Here is a 19875-nt window from a genome sequence, read left to right as displayed (position 1 = left end):
GTGGAAATTAAACACAGGAATTTGATGCCTCAATATCTACAATTTTTTCCCCTGTTATATGATAAATTTCGCACTTAAGTTGTCAAATAAGGGATTTGTCAATTTCTCCTTTTAAATTGTTGACTTTTAGCCAAATTCCAAGTTTTTAGCCAAATTCCAAGTTATTTTCCTTTATCTAAATAGAGGGCTATAGTCCAACTGTCCAAGAAAGAAACAACGCACAATGCACAATGTAACGTTTGCAGATTATTCACTGAAATCATAATTTTTCGATACAAACAATAATCTAAAGTACTTTAAATTAATATAATATACGAAGAGGAAGACCTGAACCGTAAAGAGTTCTGGGCTAAGTTTATTGTCTATTTTATTGGGCCTTTTTTCAGGGCCTTTATGTGCCGTTGGGCTTCGGCTTCACACCGGAGAATATTATATGAAGTTGAATATAAAATACTTGAGGTCAGATTTTATGAAAAAGAGACGAAAAAGAAAAGAAACCAAAAATTCTAGAAACTAAACAGAACCAAGAAATCAGAACAAAAACAGAAAAAAGAACCAAGATTGATATTGGGTAATCTCTCTGCGAAAAAAAGGTGAACAGAAATCAGCGATGACAGAAGATAATGGCGCTAAGGTTTCCTCCGATGTGCCCAATGATGCCTCACAAACAAGGCAAAGGTACCGTCCCTCTCATTCGACTAAAACCCTAATTCATTTGACAAATTTAAATTTCATATCTTTCAATTACGACCTTGTAATTTTTTCACTGGATTTTCTTCTTATGTTTCAAAATTTAATTCACTATGTTTTTGTTTAACGACTGTAATAACATGGTTGAGGGTTGTGGTTGTTTGCTCTTATGCTGGATGCATGGGATGGGTTTTAGAGGGTTTCTTCTTTTTCTTGGGAGTTTTTACATATTTTCAATTTTGTTATTGCTTTGTGTGAGCTCTGCATCATGATAGTTCGACTATCAATTTCTTTCCAATTTGCAAGACGTTGGTGGGGATGAGGGTTGAAATGTGGCCCCCTTTTGTTAAACAGTGTTTGAATTGGATGTTTAAAGATGGAAGTATATAAACTGACGTTCATTACTTGAAATAGTTTGGACATGAGGACTTGGCTTACTGTTAAAGTTCTGCGGCCAGTAGTGTTGTCTGAACCATGATCTTGATTGCCCAAGAAAAAGTTTGTGAGGATCGTTTAGTTTTATTATTTAGTTTAAGATATCTAATTCTGGGAATTGTGATTAGGGCGAGCTTGAGCTTGTGCATGCCACTGTTCATTTGTATTTCAAATCATGTGGTCCACCAAAATTTGCTAACCTTTAGCACTTTCTACAGGAAGAAAAGAAAGTGGGATCAACCTGCAGCATCCTTGGTTTCAGCTGGTTTAGCAGTGCCTGGGGCTTTCCCATTGGGAAATGCGGGGTTGCTTGGTGGGATTACAGTTCCTGGCGTAACTCCAGTGACTGGTGCTCATCTGATGAATCCATTTGAGGCTAGCTGTCCTACCATCCCTCAGGTGTATCAGGTACCTCTGATACCGCAACAGACTGCCACGGTCATCCAAAAATTAATTCAAGTGAGTTACCTTTTGGGTATTGGCTATTCACTTTTCACAGCTTTAAAAGATCTATTTTGCTTGAATTTTGCTGCATTTAGTTTATGTTGCGCACATGAAGATTTGGAGCTTGCATAAATTGAAACATCCGCCATCCAATCATAATTCATTATTTTGGGATATTGTTTTTCATATAGGATCCACTTATGCACTAATTGTTATTTTCTTTCTTGTATTCCAGTTGATGTTGCAATTGATTTGTTTCAAATTTCTTGTTTGTTTTGCTCAATGATTTGTAGCCAAAGATCCAAGATGAGTTAATAGCCCGAGAAATTGTTATCAACGATGCAGAGTCTCTTGTTCGTTACAAGCTGACAAAACGCCAAACACAGGAGGAGGTGTATTTTTTTTTCTTCAAAAGAAAATATAGTGACTTAATTTACTTTTAGTTTGTAATGGATGGTTCTTTTGTTTGAGGTTGATGGTGTATATTACTTGCAGATCCAAAGATGCACTGGTGCTGTGGTGATAACAAGGTTGGTTGGCTTTCAATGGCAGTACTAGGTGCATTTATAGTTGTTTCTTTTTTAGCTCATGCGTCATATGTGTAATGCGTATACTAAATTGCCTTTACAGGGGCAAGTATCGTCCACCAAATGCATCAACTGATGGTGAAAAGCCATTATATCTTCATATTTCTGCAGGGGCTAATGTAAGTAAATTAGCTTTATTTTTGGAGCATAAGTTGTATTGAAAATCTTCTCAGTTAATCTGACTGTTATGGATGTCTTATGTTTGATAATGAAAGTGTGCAATAGATTTGGTGAGAATTTCTTTTGTCCACCCATGATTAGATAGTTTTTTCTTAAAATATGTATCATCATCATATGGAAGCTATTTTAAACTTATCTCATTGATGTCGATTGTCAAGATTAGATAGTTCAACAACAATCATTAGTATAGTAAACTGGGCCATATTGCATTTTCTAAAAGTACCCCGTCTGTCAAAGTGTCCATCTTTAATAAAAAAAATTCATGGTGGAATTTGGATTTGGTTTCTTCATAATCATGGCTTTCCAGTTAAAAGAGACAGCAGAACGGATTTTAGCAGTTGACCGTGCAGCTGCCATGGTTGAAGAAATGCTGAAACAGGGTCAGAATCCGACTATGAGCAACGGATTGACGGTATGATTCCATTAAATGTCAACTTTTTTATGGTATGGACAATTGATTGCAGAAATTCTCATATTGAATCTGGTTACTCAGGCACCGAACACTTGTGTGTATTTGGGCTTTGACGCAGATCCGTCATGGAACATTGCTGCTCGTATACGTGGGCCAAATGTGAGTTAGTTTTTTTTCCTCCCCTCTTCCACCTGTCTTATCAGTAAAAGAAATTATGGATTTAGGATTTAGCAGTGTCCCTTGTAGTCAAGTTAATAATTTTCAACCTCTCTTTCCATCTCATCTCTTCCTCCACCCCCCTTCTCCATGAGTTCTACAACTCTATGTTAGCCAGTGTTCATTTCATCTGTATCATATAGTATCATGTTGACATTGCTTTAATTGTCATATGCGCTTACTATATAAAATCTTTATGCTCGTAAGAGGGTTGATTTGTTTCTTTTTAAGCAGTTTATTTTGCACATAATGAAGATAAGAGATTCTAATGTTTGAAGCTTTCTCTGACATCTCCATACAATTGGGAGAAATTGTTTTTGTGTTGGTGGTGGTTTGGTTTGGTACATGCAGGACCAGTATATAAATCACATTATGAATGAAACAGGAGCAACTGTGTCACTCAGAGGGCGTGGTTCAGGAAATCTTGAGAGTGTAAATGGCGAAGGTATCACCTTTTGTATGCAGTATGATCTTATTGCAAGCTTCTTACTCCAGCATACTGATATTTTGTTGGCTATTGTTACCTATTTTCACTTATTTCGCTTGCAGAAGGACAGCTACCATTGCATTTATTCTTGTCAAGTAATAATTCAAAAAATCTTGAAGATGCTAAACTTCTGGCTGAAAATCTTTTGGATACAATCAGTGTAGAGTGTGGTGTCTCCAGGTAATTAGATTTTCAATTGTTCTGAGGCATTGCATGGCTAGAAGTGTTCTAACTTCTGGCAAAATATGACGAGGGATTTTCTCTCTGTTCTTGGTTTTACATTCATTTCGGGAAAATTAAACATGTTATTTACTTGTGTTCCCAAACCTTTCATCATTTAATCAAGGAAAATGATTTTCCCACTCCCCTTTTATCCACCTACACTCCTTTTTGTTTAGAAAAATGGAGTGTAAGTGGATAAAAAGGGAGTGGGAAAATCAGTACCCTTTAATCAATTGGAGATAATCATGTTTCAGCTGCCCTTGGTAATAACTATTTGTTTCACCCAACTTGTTGAATTTAAATCTGCAATGGCAGCAACTTTGAGTTTGGTATTCTGCTGGTTCTGCTCAATGCATGAAAATCTGGTTTCCATTAGCTTTTATGGTTTGTGCTGTAGCTTGTAATTAGGTATGGTAGATAACTTGTTGCCATTTTCTGTCATAGGGTTTCATCATCTAAGGTTTATAGTGCTGTTCCACCCCCACAGCAGGTATATAGTGCTGTTCCACCACCGCATCAGTTGTTGGCTGGAGTTCAGAGTTCTGGAAATGAGGTAAAAACAATTACAAGTTTGTCGTCTCCAACTGTGGGTGCTACACCAGCTCCGGCAGTTTCCTCTGTTGGAAACCCTGTGGTCGCTACTGTCTTCTCTCAAGGGGCAATATCTCAACCTGGAGGGTTGTTAAACTCTGTTCAATCTCAGGCAAACATTGGTGGTTTTCCCCAACCTCTACCTCTATTATCTAATGGAACAAGCTACAATGGATACGGTGGGATATATCCTCAAGTCACACCTTTGCAACAAGTTGCTCTTGCCCTTAGACAGTCATCCCCTATCCCTTCTACAGTTGCTCCCACAACATCAGCGCCAAGCACTGAACCAAAGTTGAATGTTAACTCCACTTCTGGTTCTGAGAAGGAGAAACGACCTCCACAGTCACAGAGGCGGAAGTTTCAGGAGTTACCAGTTGGTCCTGCAACAGTCCATCAGGTACCATTGCATGCTCCCTGGTTGTTGATCCACAAAGACCAGTTGGTCCTGCTTTATTGTTCTATCCTTTATATATTGTTCAGTTAGTATGTTTGGGTTATAACCACAAATACTGCTAAGTCTCGGTTGACCTTGCAAATGCCAAGTCAAGCTAAGATAGCTTGATTAGCTAGTTAACTGTCCATATAGCTTGGACTTGGGAGAGACTAATTTTCTTGACATTACTGTTGTCTTTGGGTAAACTTCCCATCAACTAAGATACCAGATATGGCCATACCTTTTTTTTCTTTTTTTTCTGCATGCATATATATATATATATATATATACTTTTAAGTCTAAACTTTGAATTTTCTTCAGCACCAACATGATCATTTAGGTAGATGGATGATGTTGCTAAATGTTCGATTTTTACTTTGAATTGGTCTTTTGTCATCACTGTAATGTAATTGAATCTTGTACTGACTTGCAGTGCTTGCTATTCCAGGTATTTTCTCTGACCTTCTATGAGGCTAACATGCCAATACTGGACCTCTCTATTGGGCCACTAGTTTGTATTTTTCACAGGGTTTTCAATCTTGGAGGCGCCATTGGGGTTCACTTGTGGCTTTGGAGCTATATTCCACCTACAACCTAGATTTCATGCAGTTTAGTTTAATGTTATATACTTAGGTCAAGTTACAATAATATATTTTGTTTTCTGTTGGTTATCAGTTTGTGATAAATCAATCCGGTGTTGGAGTTCTTCATTTCTTAGTGTTTCCTTCTTGGGCTGTCACCAGCAGCATGCACAGCCAAAACTCCCAGAGAAGAGGTACCATCATGACCAATGCCAACTTCACGTGCATCTCATGAACACTCCATCATTTTAATGAGTAAAGAGTTATGCAAAATCTCAGCTACTGATACTTTATGGCAGTTGTATTGACATAAAAATAGCTTTGGTATTGATGGTTGAACCTCTTGCTGTGAGAAAATTGGATGTGCATGCTGGTGGGTGCTACTAGTGGAATTTGATCTATGATTGCTCCTGCTGTAAGCAAAAGTTTATGTGTACTAGTCATTAAAAGACGCGGTTCACACTTCCTTCTATTTGTTGTATACCTTTATGAACTTGGCCATATCCTTGAAAGACATGCTAGATGCTAGACTTGCTTGATGATATGAAATCCATTGTCTCTACTAACTTAAGTATGTCCTTTATAGAGTGTCGTAACTTTGTGCCTATATGAATTTTATTGTTTTGATAAATTAATTTTCGCAGTTGCAGATATCAGTATTTAATCTTTAGGTTATTAATCAACTTTATTACATAACACCTCCATTTTATGGTTATTGAGCTGTTAGTTTTTCCTTTTGGTTTCTTTTTTCCCCAACTGAATGCAGGAACTGGAAATGTCAAAGCCAAATGAACTGTTGGCAGATTTGGGTGTGAGAAATGTATCAACTCTGCCAGCTCCAAAGAAATTGGTCCAGCCAGCATCAAATGGAATGCCACCACCCCTACCTAGAACAATGCCGCCGCCTCCACCAAAATTCACCTCATCAGCACACGTTCTGACCAAAACAAAATCTGATGATGTCCCTGGTAAGCTTGAAGACCTGCTCTGCTTGTTTTTCTCTTTCCGGTGTGTGCTAATTTTGACGGGAAGACTAGAAAGGTTATTTGCATGTGTGTTTTTGGGGGGTGGGGAGTTGGAAAATGGTATATTGTTTGTTCTCCTTCCATATCTGTAATTTCGTTTGTGATTGTATACCAATGATGTATGAATGTCTGACAAAAAAAAAGTATAAATATTTCTGAACTTTGGCTATCTCAGATACTTTGGTCAGGCTAATGGAATATGGTGAGGATGATGATGACTCTGAGGAAACTAAAGAAGAATTACCCACAAGCAATTCTGGTGCGGTGACAGCTCGAAAGCCTTTCTGGGCATTATGAGTTTTCAGTTAGCATAAGCTGGTCAATTGTTCGCGACAAACTAATGGTTCCTGATGGGAATTTCTCTAATACGTGCAAATGAATGGATTCATCCAGCTCCATGTGGTGGAATATTGGTGTCATGAGAAAGCTAAAGGCAGTGCAGTGGATTTTTGCTGTTTTACATTTTCGGAAATTCAAGATCTGTTGCTCTTGGCTGTCATTGGGCATCCTAGAGAATGAAGGGATGAGCTATGTTGTATCAAGTACAGGTGTAGATTCGTAGTAGTGTTTCTGTGTTTTGGTTTAAGGGTTAGTTTCATTAGATTGTCAGCTTGTGAGTATATTCACTGCCAAAGGTTATATAGGAATCAGTAAGATCGAAGTTGTGTATTATGTATCCACAAGGCGTTCGTGATGAATTTTCTTTGCTTTTGTATTTCTCGTTAACTTAATCCATTTCTATGAATTTCCATCCAGTTGAAGACTTGAAGCTGTTTTTCTTCATTAGATGAGTTAATACTATTACTGTGGTTACTCAATCCGCTGAGTTGTCGATTAACTTCTAAATTTCCGTAGTGAATAAAATAGTTTATAAAAGAAAAATGAATAAGAAGGTACATGTCATTAAAAGAAACCCCACTGAAAAATTGAATGTTATTTTCATGATGGGAGAGGTCATTGCAGAATTGATCAACATGTTGGAAAATAAATGAAGTTGAACAAGAAAAAAGAAATCAGTGGATTTTACTAGGTCATGCAATGATGCACAATACTTGTTCAAGGCCACTTGTATGGGGGCTTGACAGGCCTGACTCAGCCTGCTCTGAAGGGGCTCTTCTCAGCCACAGAATCACAGACAAGGCGGCTCCCTATTCAGTGTCTCCATTAATGTCTCCTACCACTGCCTTCACATTGATGACATTTCCAAACAAAAGCACACTTTTCCAGGGGCCCACATGAAAATATCAATGGCCAAATTCCTGTTGAGCTGGACAGGAAATGAAATGAAATGCAGCCCCCATTGCCTTGAAGTCTCAATGCATTATGACCACATGCTTGCTTGCAACTCTGTTTTGACAATTCTGCTGCTCAATAATCAGACCGCTTATTGTTGGCCTCAACTTTCTGGATAGTACATCATAACCATAGCCGCGTTCTGGGTCTTTTGACTTTATATTGACTATTTGGCGCTAGATCTTCTTACATGCTATCCTGGTGGACTTTACCAGAGTCTCAAATTTGACAATCTCAATTACTTAAAAGAAGAAGAGAAACAGATTTAGTCAAAGCACATAAAGTTCCATATGAAGTTCCGCTAGCATCCAATACATATATCAGTTACCACATGGACTACAGGGATCATAAAAAATGAACCTACTTCATCATATTACATTACACACACGAAACTACGGAGGGGGAGAACCCCTTTCAATTTCATGGGGGATCCTAACCTGTTTAACAATCAAAACATACATGAGCAAAGGGGAACATTAAATAAACGCTTTCCCTCCGTCGTAAATAATAAACATTGACAGTTTTATCTATTCTGGTGTCACCTTCTGCTGGAATTCTGTAATGATTTTGAGGATCCCTCAAAGAGATCCAAAAGGTAATTCTGCAAATCATCAGCAGTGTACTTGATGAGCTTGTCACTTATGTCGTTGGAATGTCTTCCCACGAATGTCCTGTAAGCTTGGACTACATTCAGAGATGTCGAGATTTGCACATCTTCCCGAAGCTGAAGATCCGGAATCAACCATGTTGTTTGGCTCTTGTAAATCTCCTCGAAAGCAAGATAAAAGCTGCGGAGCCTTTCCTTAAGGAGGGTTTTAGAGATGGAATTTGAACCAGGATTTTGAATGCCTTCCTCTTTCAGCAAAGAAAGAATGGAACTCCAACTAGCTCTCTGGTAGTTCATTGCATGCTGTTGAAATTTCCCATTGCACTTCCTAATCCACCCATCTCCAAAAAGGAGCCTCAGTTCATCCCCCTTAACCTTCTGAGCCATGTAATGCAGATTGTTCATCAAAAATATGTGTTGCAAGGAAGCATCCTTATATAATTTGGACTTGTCATCAAGGTTGCACTCCAGAGTTGAAACAAGTGACCGGTAGTGGCGAAGCATTGGGGAAATTCTGCCCAAAGTATCAGTGCTTTTGTTCTCCTCTTCTGTGGTTGGACTCGTATCAGGAGACTGTGAAATGGAATCACCTTCATCGCAGTCATCAAGGAGCACATTAAGGGTCTCGCCATAGTCTGTAAGAGTCCTCAAGTAGTTCATCACATATCTGGTGAGAGGGTGTATTCCTCCTCCAGCAACAGGGTTAGTCGAGGTGTTTGATGCAATGGCATTCTTGAATTCACTAAATGTTGCCTTCACGGAATCACCCAATCTCATCAGAACCTCATGACACTCAATTCTTACAGAAGAACCAGCCTCATCCATGTATAAACCATCTATATCAGGAAGAAGATCCGCTAGCACCTCATACATGTCAAGAATGCGGAACAACTTTTCTGGTTGGTGGGGACCAATAGACATGGCTTCACCAAAATTCATAAGTTGCAGCATTGAAGGCTTTGATGCCTCAACAAAACAATCTAAATAAACTGGTCCAAGCTCCCCAAAAATCTGATCACCAAGCCATCTCTCGCTAGGAAGATAAACCCGCACAAAGATCTTCATAACCCAGACCCATCTTCTGATTTTGGAATTCAAGCAACCCCACTCCATCTTCAGCACGTCCTCAATGCTCAGTTTCTGGACTTCAAGAATGGAGAGGCACTCATCCAAGGCATCCCTTCGGATGCTAGTATAAGCTTGGATACATTCCTGATCATATTTGGAATTGAACATCAAATTTGCTATGCCTCTGAGCTCAGGAACTACATCTGGATGAACCAAATCAATGACGACTTCCTCAGATGCTCTGCTAACACTATCTCTATGAAGTGAGTCCTCAAATGAATCATCCCCAAAAGAGATTATTGAGCTGCCATCCACAATATCCTCTTCACTTGAACGGAAAGACATGTGCTCCGGTTCAAAGGGTTGCCAGTTCTGAACAAGCATGTATTTGAACTCTTCCTCCAGCCTAGCCATAGCTGTTTGAAGAACATCATGAGCTTTCTGTAGCACCTCATACTCTTGATCATCTTTATTCAAACACAAACCCTCTAACCTTTCGACAAACCTTCGAGCCTCCTCCACAGCTTTGACATACTCCAGAGACTCATTTGGGCCTGAATCCCATATCATAGACTGATCTGCCTCCCAACTCATGATCCTTTCCTGGATAGAATTAAGACGATCTTCAATATCACCAATTTTCTCACCCTTTTTCTCACTGAGTGAGATCATGGTGGACAATTGGGCGCCAAGATTTGCCAAAATTTCCCTTTCACCATCTGTAAGGTTCTTCTTTGATCCCAATGCCCTCGCTATGTTTCTCGCTGCAGCAATTAAGTCGTCTTCTCCTTCCATTTCCGGACGCATAGACTTGCAATCCCCCATAGACATACAAGAAGCAGAGCAAAAATGGAGACCAACAAGTCTAACTAAAACCTTTTCAAATCAACGGCAAGAACTGAAAACCTTTGGCAATTGAACCGAAACCTCCAATTTCCAAAAATCAGAAAAGTAAACAATACCGTCTTGCTGGCACAAACCAAAATCAATGCTTTTGTATCCAATGAAGTAGTTTATGTTGAAAACTGGCGAAGACCCAACACAGAACACCTATGAATAGTCGCTAAAATGAAGTGGGAAGCCAAAAGCGGATCGAGGAGATAAGAAAAGTCCTGTCAATGATGAAGCAAAAGACCAATCTTTTTATTGTCAAATAAGGAGGAAAAAAACCAATCTTTTTAAAAGTTGGTCGTGAGTGGCAATCACTATAAACAATTAGGTAAAGCAAAGCAAAGCAACCCAAAGTTGAATAGAAAAGATGTACTACACAAGGCAATAATACAAAGAAAAAAGCCTACCTCTTCGCAGTCTTCAAACTTTTGCAGGTTGCAACACATACAAACAGGAGATCAAAGAGACCCAGAAGCTCCAAATCAAAACGCTAACACAGACAAATTTTCTGCTTCAAAAATCGCATGAACAGTGTTCAAATGAAGCTGGAGAAATAACAATCTCGAAACAAAGAAAACAACAGACTTCAATTCAAGCAAGATCTACCCGCCAGTGAAAGCAGTCAAAATGAACAGTTATGATGAGGGGCTGGACAGGAAAAAGAAACCAACTTTCTCGGCTATGACTCTGGGGCTCAATTTAAGGAAACTTTTCTGGACTTTAATTTTTTAATTCTTTTCTTGCATAATTTAGCCTCGCGGGTTTGACCTTCTCCTCGGTTCGAGTCTACTGCCCAACTTAGTTATGCAGACTACGATGCTTACAAAGTTATATTATATACACTACGTATCTTAGAACGGAATATGTGACGTAATATATGGTATTATTTAAAACACTCTTGCAAATATAATATTTATTTTTATTTTCCAAAAAGATAAAGTATAATATTGTGTTACCCTTCCCTTACCATAGTGGTTTCTCTCTCTCTCTCTCTCCACTCCTCATGTGTACAATATTCATAACTACAACCGTCCTTCACATCTTTCGATTTTATTTTCAAAAATTACACACACCTTCTTGTGTTTGAAGAAAACCAGGTATGTCCACTCTTCAAAATATGTTAAGTAATGAGCTTGTAGCTTGGTTAAAAGCGTTTGCAGTCGAGGTTATGTGTTTGAATATTTCATTCCCGAATATCACTGAAATAAATATCAGATATATTATTAATAATTTGTTAAGTATTCTTCAACACCAAATTGATAGTGATTTGGTAGGATACATTGGGTTGTTTAGAGTTTAAACGGAAATTAAAAGAGAAAAGGTGTCAAAAATTTAACCATCACTTCTAAATTCTTATTTTGGGAAGTCATTTTCGATAAGAGGAAAAGATAAAAACAAAGAAAGCTTATCCTGATTCCTGACCGTGAATATATTGACTACAGCCATCTGCTGTTGTCTCCTCCACCCCATTGCTACCTTCACTTGCTATCATTTTCACCATTGTCATCGTCTTCATTGAAATTTTTTATTCCTCAAACAAAATATCTTCTTCTTTCTTTACTTTTTTTTATTCAATGTTGTTTTTGTAGAAAGAGGTCATTTTCCTCTCAAAACAAACTAACAATGGGATCATGGTTTGTCAAAGTCAACCTCCAAGTTCATGAATTTATATTGTTCCACCAAAGACACGTTTTAGAAATACAAAAGAAGCTCCAAAAAGGAACTACTTTTCCACTGGGCCTTGATACGTCGTTGCAAAAGGCCCTCATCAAGTTTGCCTTTCAAAGAAACTAGGTCGAGTAGATATGCATTTGGATCAGTAATTAGCATAAGATTACTTATGAGCTCATGTTTGTCCTCTGTTAAAACATTTCAACTAAATGAGAGTTTATAGCTTCTGTGATAGAGCACTTAATCCGAGACCCAACAAAAGAAATCGGCTCTCTCAATATCTCCTTTCTCTTTTTAATAAAATTTTTAAAAAATAATAAATGAAAACATTTCAATCATCACTTCACTCACTCTTGGAATAAGAAACACTGGCCAATGGAGTTTCTACACTTGGTCTAGCGAAAGCCAAACTAGATGATGGGTTATCCCACAAAATACAAACTAAACCTTCTTCATCTCAGGCCATTTGCCTAACATCCTAAAACACAATCAAACTCTAGCTCTACTTGTTTCTCAACACTAGTAACACATTTTCTTGTCTAGTTAGAACAATAACAATAATTCAGAAGACTCTGGTATTAAAATGGCAAGGAAATTTTTTCCTTTTCCTGTCTTTATATTTCTCTCTTTTTTTTTTTTTTGTTCCTTTTCTTTTTGGTTTTCAGTTATCATGAGGACTTTGGAAGGGGCTTCCCTTGAATGAATGATTTGAACAGCTGAAGAGCTTCTCTTGGCTTGAAAAGTGGGACTTCATGACCTGCTCCTCTCACTGTTGCAAATGTCAGCCCTTCATACACCTCTGTCCACCCTCCCACCTTCACAATCAATATATCATAAATTCATTTCACAATGCAAAATAATAATTCATGAAAAAAAATGTTTATATATATGTTGGATTGGGATTTATCTCACTGACCTGCTTTTTAGTATACCAGGGGTACCATGGAATTTTGGTTGCTAATTTGAGCTGTGCAAGGGAGTACCTAGTGGCTGTAACTGGCACCACTGAATCCACATCTCCACTGCACATATATATCAGTTCAAGAAATCATGAACATGAATTAAATATCACATGGGAACAGAGTTTGATTGTTAACATTAACATTAATTATATATATATATATAAAAGTTAATTATACCTGAAAACCCAAATCCTCAAACCAGCAGCTATCATGTCCCTGTAAATAGGAAGAACCGATATATCTGTGTCGTTCCAATTTCGATTTAAAACCTCACTGCAATGCATATCATCAAATATCAGAAATCATGTTAACTAAGAAAAACTTAAGCCCCCCCTCCACCTCAAAAATAAGAAATAAAAATATTGAGTTTTGCATTGATCACCTGCAAGCAGTCCACTTATAAGGAATTCTGGTTATGTTGGCATGGAGAGCTTTCTGCACATCTGGCCTGTTGTAATAAACTTCAGCATATTTCTCCGTACAAGGATCATAGCCAGATAGTTGCCGGAACATCTAAAAACCAAAAGTAAAACACTGATTAAAATAAGGTTACATTCTTTTTACGTACAAATTGAAGATACTTAACGAAGTATTAGTTATTAGTATACCGGTCGATGAGGCAGACGCATGCTACTCTGCCTTGTAGAAGTGCTTCCATCAGAGTTGTTGCAAGGGGGTGCGTAAATGTTGTACTGGTCTATGTTTCCAAACTCCTTATCCATGGCGTAGCTATACAACGATTCGCATTGATCGGAGTTCTTCTGCCTGCGAAAATCGCACGTGTTGATCAGCTGCCGGTAGGTTTTATCAGAGATCATGGCATGGCTCCACCAGTATGTCACCGTCCCTAGGTTATCATAGTAGTTGTCTGTCACTGCATTACCCACCTGCATTTTATGTCAATTACTTTGATGCCTACACTATTAAGGTAATATGAAACATTATATGATACAAACTCGTATGAAATACGAACATTTTTAACCTTGCTCACTTATTTGTGAACAGATACTAGATGTGTTTTCGTATATCATAGCAGCTTGTACCATAAAGTAACGTTTCATTTCATGTATATATATAACATATAAATGATTTTATAATTACCATGATTCCCTTAAGATTGATTGGGTGCTTGGATTGTGAATTGTAGGTCAAAATTGCTTTGGCCAGCTGAGGGACATAATGGCCAGCATAGCTCTCGCCTGTAAGATATACTTCTCGGCCCTTGTATCGTGGGAATCGATCCAACCATCGGATCAAGAATTGCAATGAGTCTCTTGCTGAATCAAAACACCCCCTTAATTAGTTTCCGTACACCCCATAATTAAATTGTAGGCCAAAAAAAAAAACAAAATGGATAAACCATGGTAATTGAAATTTATTTTAATAATCGAGTCAAAGGGTCAAACTGGTCATGACCAGCCAAAATTATGTTATGTCATCTCCTTAATTAATCATGGCAATTTGTATCCAATAACAAAAACAAGGCAATAATTTAATCACTTGTCATGACTTTGGACCATAAAATCATTTAAACAATCAATACGGCAGTTAGCTAGTCGTGATCAGTATTTGTAGCACTCATTGAATAATCATAAGCACCCTATTATGTGATTTGTTGAGTCGGAGTTAGGCGTGTTGTCCTCCATTGTAATTCTTCGTTTTATCAATAAAGTTTTTTTTAAAATAAAAATAAAAACACTCGTGCTTAAAATTTAATAATGTATAATAATAACTCACTACAAAATTTTTTTTTGCAACAGTTACCATTTTGTCACTAAATTTGGTGACTGTTGTGGGGATTACTAAATGCTTTAGTCACTAAAAAAGGCAAAAAAGTTGACTGAAAGCCTTTTCAGTTACCAAAAAAGTCAAAAAATGTGACTAAAGCCTTTAGTAATTCCCACAACAGTCACCAAATCTGGTGACAAAATGGTAATTGTTGCCATTTTTTTTGTAGTGATTAATTAATTAATGACTGTAAGAAGTAAATGGTTAATTAAGAATAAATTACCGGTGCGGCCGTCACCGGTGTCAAAGAGATCAGAGGAGCGGTTGCTGTAGGAGAAGCCGACGCCAGCTGGGGTTTCCAGGAACAAGAGATTGGCCACAGAGTTCCATGAGAACTTGTTCAAGTATAGCCCCGAAGCACTCTTGTTTATTCTAAAGGGTCCTATCTCTTCCGATGCACCATATGCCACAGAAGAGCAACCAGGGCCTGTATAAAAAAATAAACATTTTAATTAGACCTAATTAAACATATTGCACTATTAAAATAAAATAAAATATAGAAATTTAAAGTTGAAAAAAAAGTATATGGGGCCAAATGGGGTTTGTCTTTAAGCCATGCCAGGCATGCCTAGCTCTCCAGCTTTTCTTCTGCTAAACTTAACAACTGGTCATGAATGATGCCATGGATGGTAGATACTGACAATTGGTGCAAATGGCTACGGCTTAATAATTGAAGTTTGTCTTTGGTTGCTCTCAAAGCATTAATGGCTCCTTTGTCTGTATACTCCATGCAATTCAATTTCAGAGAGAGAGACAGAGAGAGAGAGAGAGAATTATGGGTTTCCTTTTTTTCTCTTCATCTGTTATTGGAGTTGTGTACTTTCTTGTAATATTGGTAGCTTACATATAATATTGGTAGTTAGATCATCATTTCTTGTCATTGGGTAGGCCCTGATAGTGGGCTCTCCCTGTTTAAAAATTTCCTTCTTTTTGTTCATTTCTGTGTATAAAAATTGAAGGCACACCTAAGGGGGCCTGGGTTTTGATTCAGAATCAGAACAGAAAAGAAGAAACTGAAACTAAATGAAAAAAAAAGGGTACATAGATGCCAGAATGCATAAACAATATTTACTTGTAAAACTAAGCATGTTCATAAATTTTCTACATACACATATAATTTTCTCATCATGTCGGCAACCATATTCCCTGTCCATGGACATTTAAAGCATAGATAACCTACCAAAAGAGTAAATATGCTGCAAATACATATCACTTGAAGCAATATAACAGTGAGTAAATATTAACTTTTCAAACCCCCTTCAAGAACAATGTAAACCCAACAAACACAAATATTCTGATTTTGCATAGAAACTCTGCTATGCGGACGTCTGGACGTCATGTATATATGAAGTAAAGTTAGAATGTGGTTGCTAACCTCCATTGAGCCAAACAACAAGAGGTTGTGACAAGGGATCATGAGCAGCCTCAGTGAGCCAGTAAAAGAGGGCCCTGCCAACATGGTGATTTACAGTGACATATCCAGAAAACTGCTGAAAAGAGACCTTGGGTTGTCCAGGGAGCCCCACAATCCTATCAGCTTCTTCTTCTTCATTTGCTACTACAATTCCATGGCTTCCAGTAAACAGCCCAATAAGAAGCAAAACAAAGATTATTAGGATCTGAGTTTTGGCCATGACCATGAAGAAGGAGCAGCTAAGATAAAATATTGTACTAGCTACTTCACTCTTCCTAGTTGTGTGTATTTGATGGGAAGTAAGACTGCTTTTCAGCATGGATTAAATAGGAGAGAGAGAGAGAGAGAAATGAACAAGACCTAATAAATTAATGAACATGGAACCTAATAAATTTTGTTAACTAGGGGGAAGAAGTACTCCTGCACTTTGAAAAGACAATTATACCCCTGTGAGAGCCCATATTTTGGTCAAATCCAGCTGGCCTTGGCAAGTAATTAACAGAGGATAATTTTGTGAAAAAATGGACGCAAGCATAAATTCTGTGATTTTTATAGCTAGGGGAGGTGTCTTAATCTGTCTTAATTATAGGAGCAATTGGATCACATGGTTTTCTCATGCCCATGAAACAGTCCCTCTAATCCTCCATTAATTCCTCTTGTATTCTCATATACCACACGGGAGATGACTTTGACTAGCCTGGCCCTGGCCGGCCTCTTTCTTCTATCTTCTTTGGCTTTATATCCCCTCTTCCTCTCTTTTTTTCTTTTCTTCTTCTTCAATTTTTTAATTTTTCTTTTCTTTTCTTTTGTGTTTTGTTTGGATAACATTTAATATGTGTTCATTGTGTCATATAATATAAGGCAGTTGGGCAATATATAATGTGAGAGACCTATTATTTTTGTACTTCATTTTGCGACCTTTGGTAATTATTGTTCCCCGTTGCAATTAAGTTTTTCTCTGTTACATAGAGATAAGAATTGTTTTCCGTTGCAACTAAGTTTTTCTCTGTTACATAGAGGTAAGAACAGCTAAAAACTGGCTGCTAACTGATTAGAAGTTTTTTATTTTCTATTCTTAAGAGACATTATGTATATGCTTGTGGCAGTTCTTACTTAACCGGACTCGCAATACTCTTGTTATATGTAGGTTCAATTTTCAAAATACTCTTTAAGTTTTCTGGTAATACGTGGATTCGATCGATGTCAGTCTTCAAACTTTACACATGCAGACCTTTAGTTGTATCACAACGTCAACAAATCTACGAAACCGGCATATACTCTTTAAGTTTTCAATACTGAATCTTTTAGCTAATGTTTTTTACATGGCCTTCTATATCGCATAAAAAACATACAATCTTTCACGTACATGTGAATCATGTGTTTGTTCTTAAGTTACCAACTTCTTCCCTCAAATTAACTTTGACTTTCATGAAAAATCCATGTTATGTAAGGTTTCTTGTCTCGTCGATCTAATACTATACAGATACAGATATAGTAAGAAACCATAATATCTACACCATATAATATATGACGAACGTAAAACTTACTTTTTTGGAAACTTTTCAGAAAATATATATATAATAGTTCCATATAAAAATAAAAGCACTTTTTCTTGTATGGTTGTCTTTAGGTGCACGCGAGGGCGGTTTCATTGATTTCTGAAAATAGCATGGTGTGTGTGTGGCCATGGCGATGATAGAAGCGCTTTTGGACTTGCATTGCCTTTGAAAGAAGACTTATGAACAACATGAGCTTCAACCTCCACTATTTTGTATGTAGCCAAAATTAGCAACTGTTTTCCATAGCCATCATAACCTCCTCCAATATCTATCTCTATACAATCATTATATGGGCGCTTATCTTTCATCAAATTGAGCCTTTTCTTATTTTGTTTTTCGAAAGTTTTAATTTTCACTATGTGCTTTGCTGGTAGTTGGACCTTTTGGGGTAAGCTTGACAAAGACTTTAGAAGATTCTATGCTTGAAATTTCTAACTTTGTTGCCAAGATGGTATACGCTTCTGCTGCATGCCTTTTCTTGTCTTCCTCTAAGAATGTGTAATTGGAATATATATATATATATATACTTCTATATACAAGTATTTATACTGTATGCATATACATATATATAGTGCGTATATGAGAAACCCCTTCCCTGTAGCGTAAACTATGACTTGTACCCTAAAAAAAGCCAGGTTATACCACGTTAAAATTAGTAGTAATGTATGTTAATTAATAAATACAAAAAAAATGTATATGTCAGTAATTGTAGAGTAGAGTAGGCGTAGATGGACGAGTGTGGAAATAATGATGATATTTATGACATGAAGTAGAGAGAAATGAGCACAGGGCAGAGAGTGGTTGGAAAGAAGTGGATGATATTGAAAGCTTTAAAACACTGTGGTAATTATTGGAAAGAGCAACAAAAGAAAACCGGAGATGAAGCAAACTCAGAGAGAGAGAGAGAGAGAGAGAGAGAAGACGGAAGAGAGGTGATGGTCACTTTCAATTGGTCAATACTTTCGTCTCTCTCTCTCTCTCTCTCTCGTCTCTCTCTCTCTCTCTCATGAACCTGCAGAAACCTTGAAATGCTCATATGTATGTATGTATGCCTGCTCATTTGGGTTTTTGAGATACCTTTGATTTACTTTCTGAAATGCAGTAATTAATTCATGGAACTCCAATGTTCTACCAATATTAATTATATTGAGAGATAGGTTGCAGTAACTTTTTTGTTTTATGTTTGGGCCTATGAAAACAATGCAGTTAAAATCATAACATGCAATCTCTTGCTTCTCACATTCATTCACTCAAAAGGTTCGCATCTCTGAGTCTGTGTGTGAGGATCTGTAGGAGGAAAGAAGGTAGCAGAATCAATCTGTCCGGTCCCACTGTTCTCCTTCTTATATACCAATATATATATGTATATATTTTAAAGCTCTTCTGAATGGTAGTTGTGAGCCTGCAGACTGCAGCTATAAGCACACGTATACTGTGTGTATATGCCCTAAGCATGCATCACTGTCCAATCGATCCTGCCTTTGATTTTGAAGTTGAACCCCACAATTAACATTAACTCATGTCATCATCAAAAACTGAAAAACAAAAAACATACCACAATATCCAAAAGTTGAAAAAAATAATAATTGTTTGTCTTCTCACTTTTATCGCGAGTGCTTCTGAAAAGTCAAAACCATATGCATTTCTTAAAACTCATGATTTTGAACTCCGAAATGGAATTGCTTTGCTTTGTGTGATATATATTGATAGATGGCTTTGCAGGGCACGTACGTGGTCAGCGCAGGGATTCAAGGCCTTGCGTTGGTCAACCTATTAATCTTTTCAACTTCTAGAGAGGTTACAATTCCATTGAACCATAATGCATCATCATCAGCACAAAATTTGATAGATAAGTCCAATTAATGTTGACACAGTGAAACTTTAACTCAAAAATAGTAGAGAATATATATACGCGGCCGTTAATACGTTATTATTGTGTATATGCTATTATAAAGAGAGAGGAAAACAAAGAAGAAGAGTAGTAGAAAATACATGGCTTTCGAATGATATAATAACGTCTCGACGTCCACATAGAAGAAAATTTGTATATATATTATACCCTAGCTTCTTGTTTAGCTTTGATCATGAGGAGGATGTATAATTATTGGATAGATTAAAGATATGAGGTCCCCTAGGCTGGCTAAAGGTAAGTGATGCAGGATTGCAGCCATGGTATGCGGGTTTTCGGGTCAATTAAGTTTGTGGTCAAAGTTCTCAACACTTTAATTATTATTAAGAGAGGAAATTTATAGCTAGAGTACATATTCTGCAAAGTTTGAGATGGATCACGCACACGTGTGCATACAAAGAAAATCA

At 37.3% G+C, this 19875-nt stretch overlaps 3 protein-coding genes across 7 annotated transcripts; 1 reads left to right on the top strand and 2 right to left on the bottom strand.

The window, feature by feature from the left end:
* Positions 1 to 460: 460 nt before the first annotated feature.
* On the top strand, positions 461 to 7061 carry RIK (RS2-interacting KH protein). 5 transcript variants are annotated; one of them, XR_015834337.1, is made up of 12 exons: positions 461 to 678; positions 1344 to 1584; positions 1863 to 1961; positions 2065 to 2099; positions 2200 to 2275; positions 2644 to 2748; positions 2830 to 2907; positions 3316 to 3409; positions 3514 to 3631; positions 4118 to 4664; positions 5149 to 5475; positions 5581 to 6031. XR_015834337.1 is itself a non-coding variant. In XM_088249884.1 (12 exons), the coding sequence occupies exons 1-12, from the start codon at positions 611 to 613 to the stop codon at positions 6071 to 6073; spliced, it is 1587 nt and encodes a 528-aa protein (XP_088106010.1). In that variant the 5' UTR covers positions 461 to 610; the 3' UTR covers positions 6074 to 6213. The 5 variants fall into 5 exon arrangements, 4 of the variants coding, with proteins under 4 accessions (XP_088106010.1, XP_021806016.1, XP_021806004.1 ...); XM_088249884.1 differs by lacking the exon at positions 5581 to 6031 and adding an exon at positions 6048 to 6213 and having other exon boundaries at positions 5376 to 5475; XM_021950324.2 differs by having other exon boundaries at positions 5376 to 5475.
* Positions 7062 to 7863: 802 nt separating this feature from the next.
* EXO70E1 (exocyst subunit exo70 family protein E1) lies at positions 7864 to 10961 on the bottom strand. The gene is made up of 2 exons (XM_021950463.2): positions 10573 to 10961; positions 7864 to 10386 (listed from the first exon to the last, which is right to left on the bottom strand). Exon 2 carries the CDS (start codon positions 10103 to 10105, stop codon positions 8138 to 8140), a length of 1968 nt encoding a protein of 655 aa, XP_021806155.1. The 5' UTR covers positions 10106 to 10386; positions 10573 to 10961; the 3' UTR covers positions 7864 to 8137.
* Positions 10962 to 12424: 1463 nt separating this feature from the next.
* On the bottom strand, positions 12425 to 16350 carry SCPL25 (serine carboxypeptidase-like 25). Its single transcript, XM_021950662.2, has 8 exons — positions 15962 to 16350; positions 14810 to 15013; positions 13900 to 14075; positions 13407 to 13685; positions 13181 to 13311; positions 12976 to 13071; positions 12753 to 12858; positions 12425 to 12651 (listed from the first exon to the last, which is right to left on the bottom strand). Exons 1-8 carry the CDS (start codon positions 16317 to 16319, stop codon positions 12505 to 12507), a joined length of 1497 nt encoding a protein of 498 aa, XP_021806354.1. The 5' UTR covers positions 16320 to 16350; the 3' UTR covers positions 12425 to 12504.
* Between the last annotated feature and the right edge of the window lie 3525 nt (positions 16351 to 19875).

Source organism: Prunus avium, chromosome 3 (genome assembly GCF_965620075.1).
Source record: "Prunus avium chromosome 3, drPruAviu1.hap1.1, whole genome shotgun sequence".
Taxonomy (NCBI): Eukaryota; Viridiplantae; Streptophyta; class Magnoliopsida; order Rosales; family Rosaceae; genus Prunus; species Prunus avium.
Note: the sequence above shows the minus strand (reverse complement) of the source record. Positions and strands in the feature narration are given on the sequence as shown.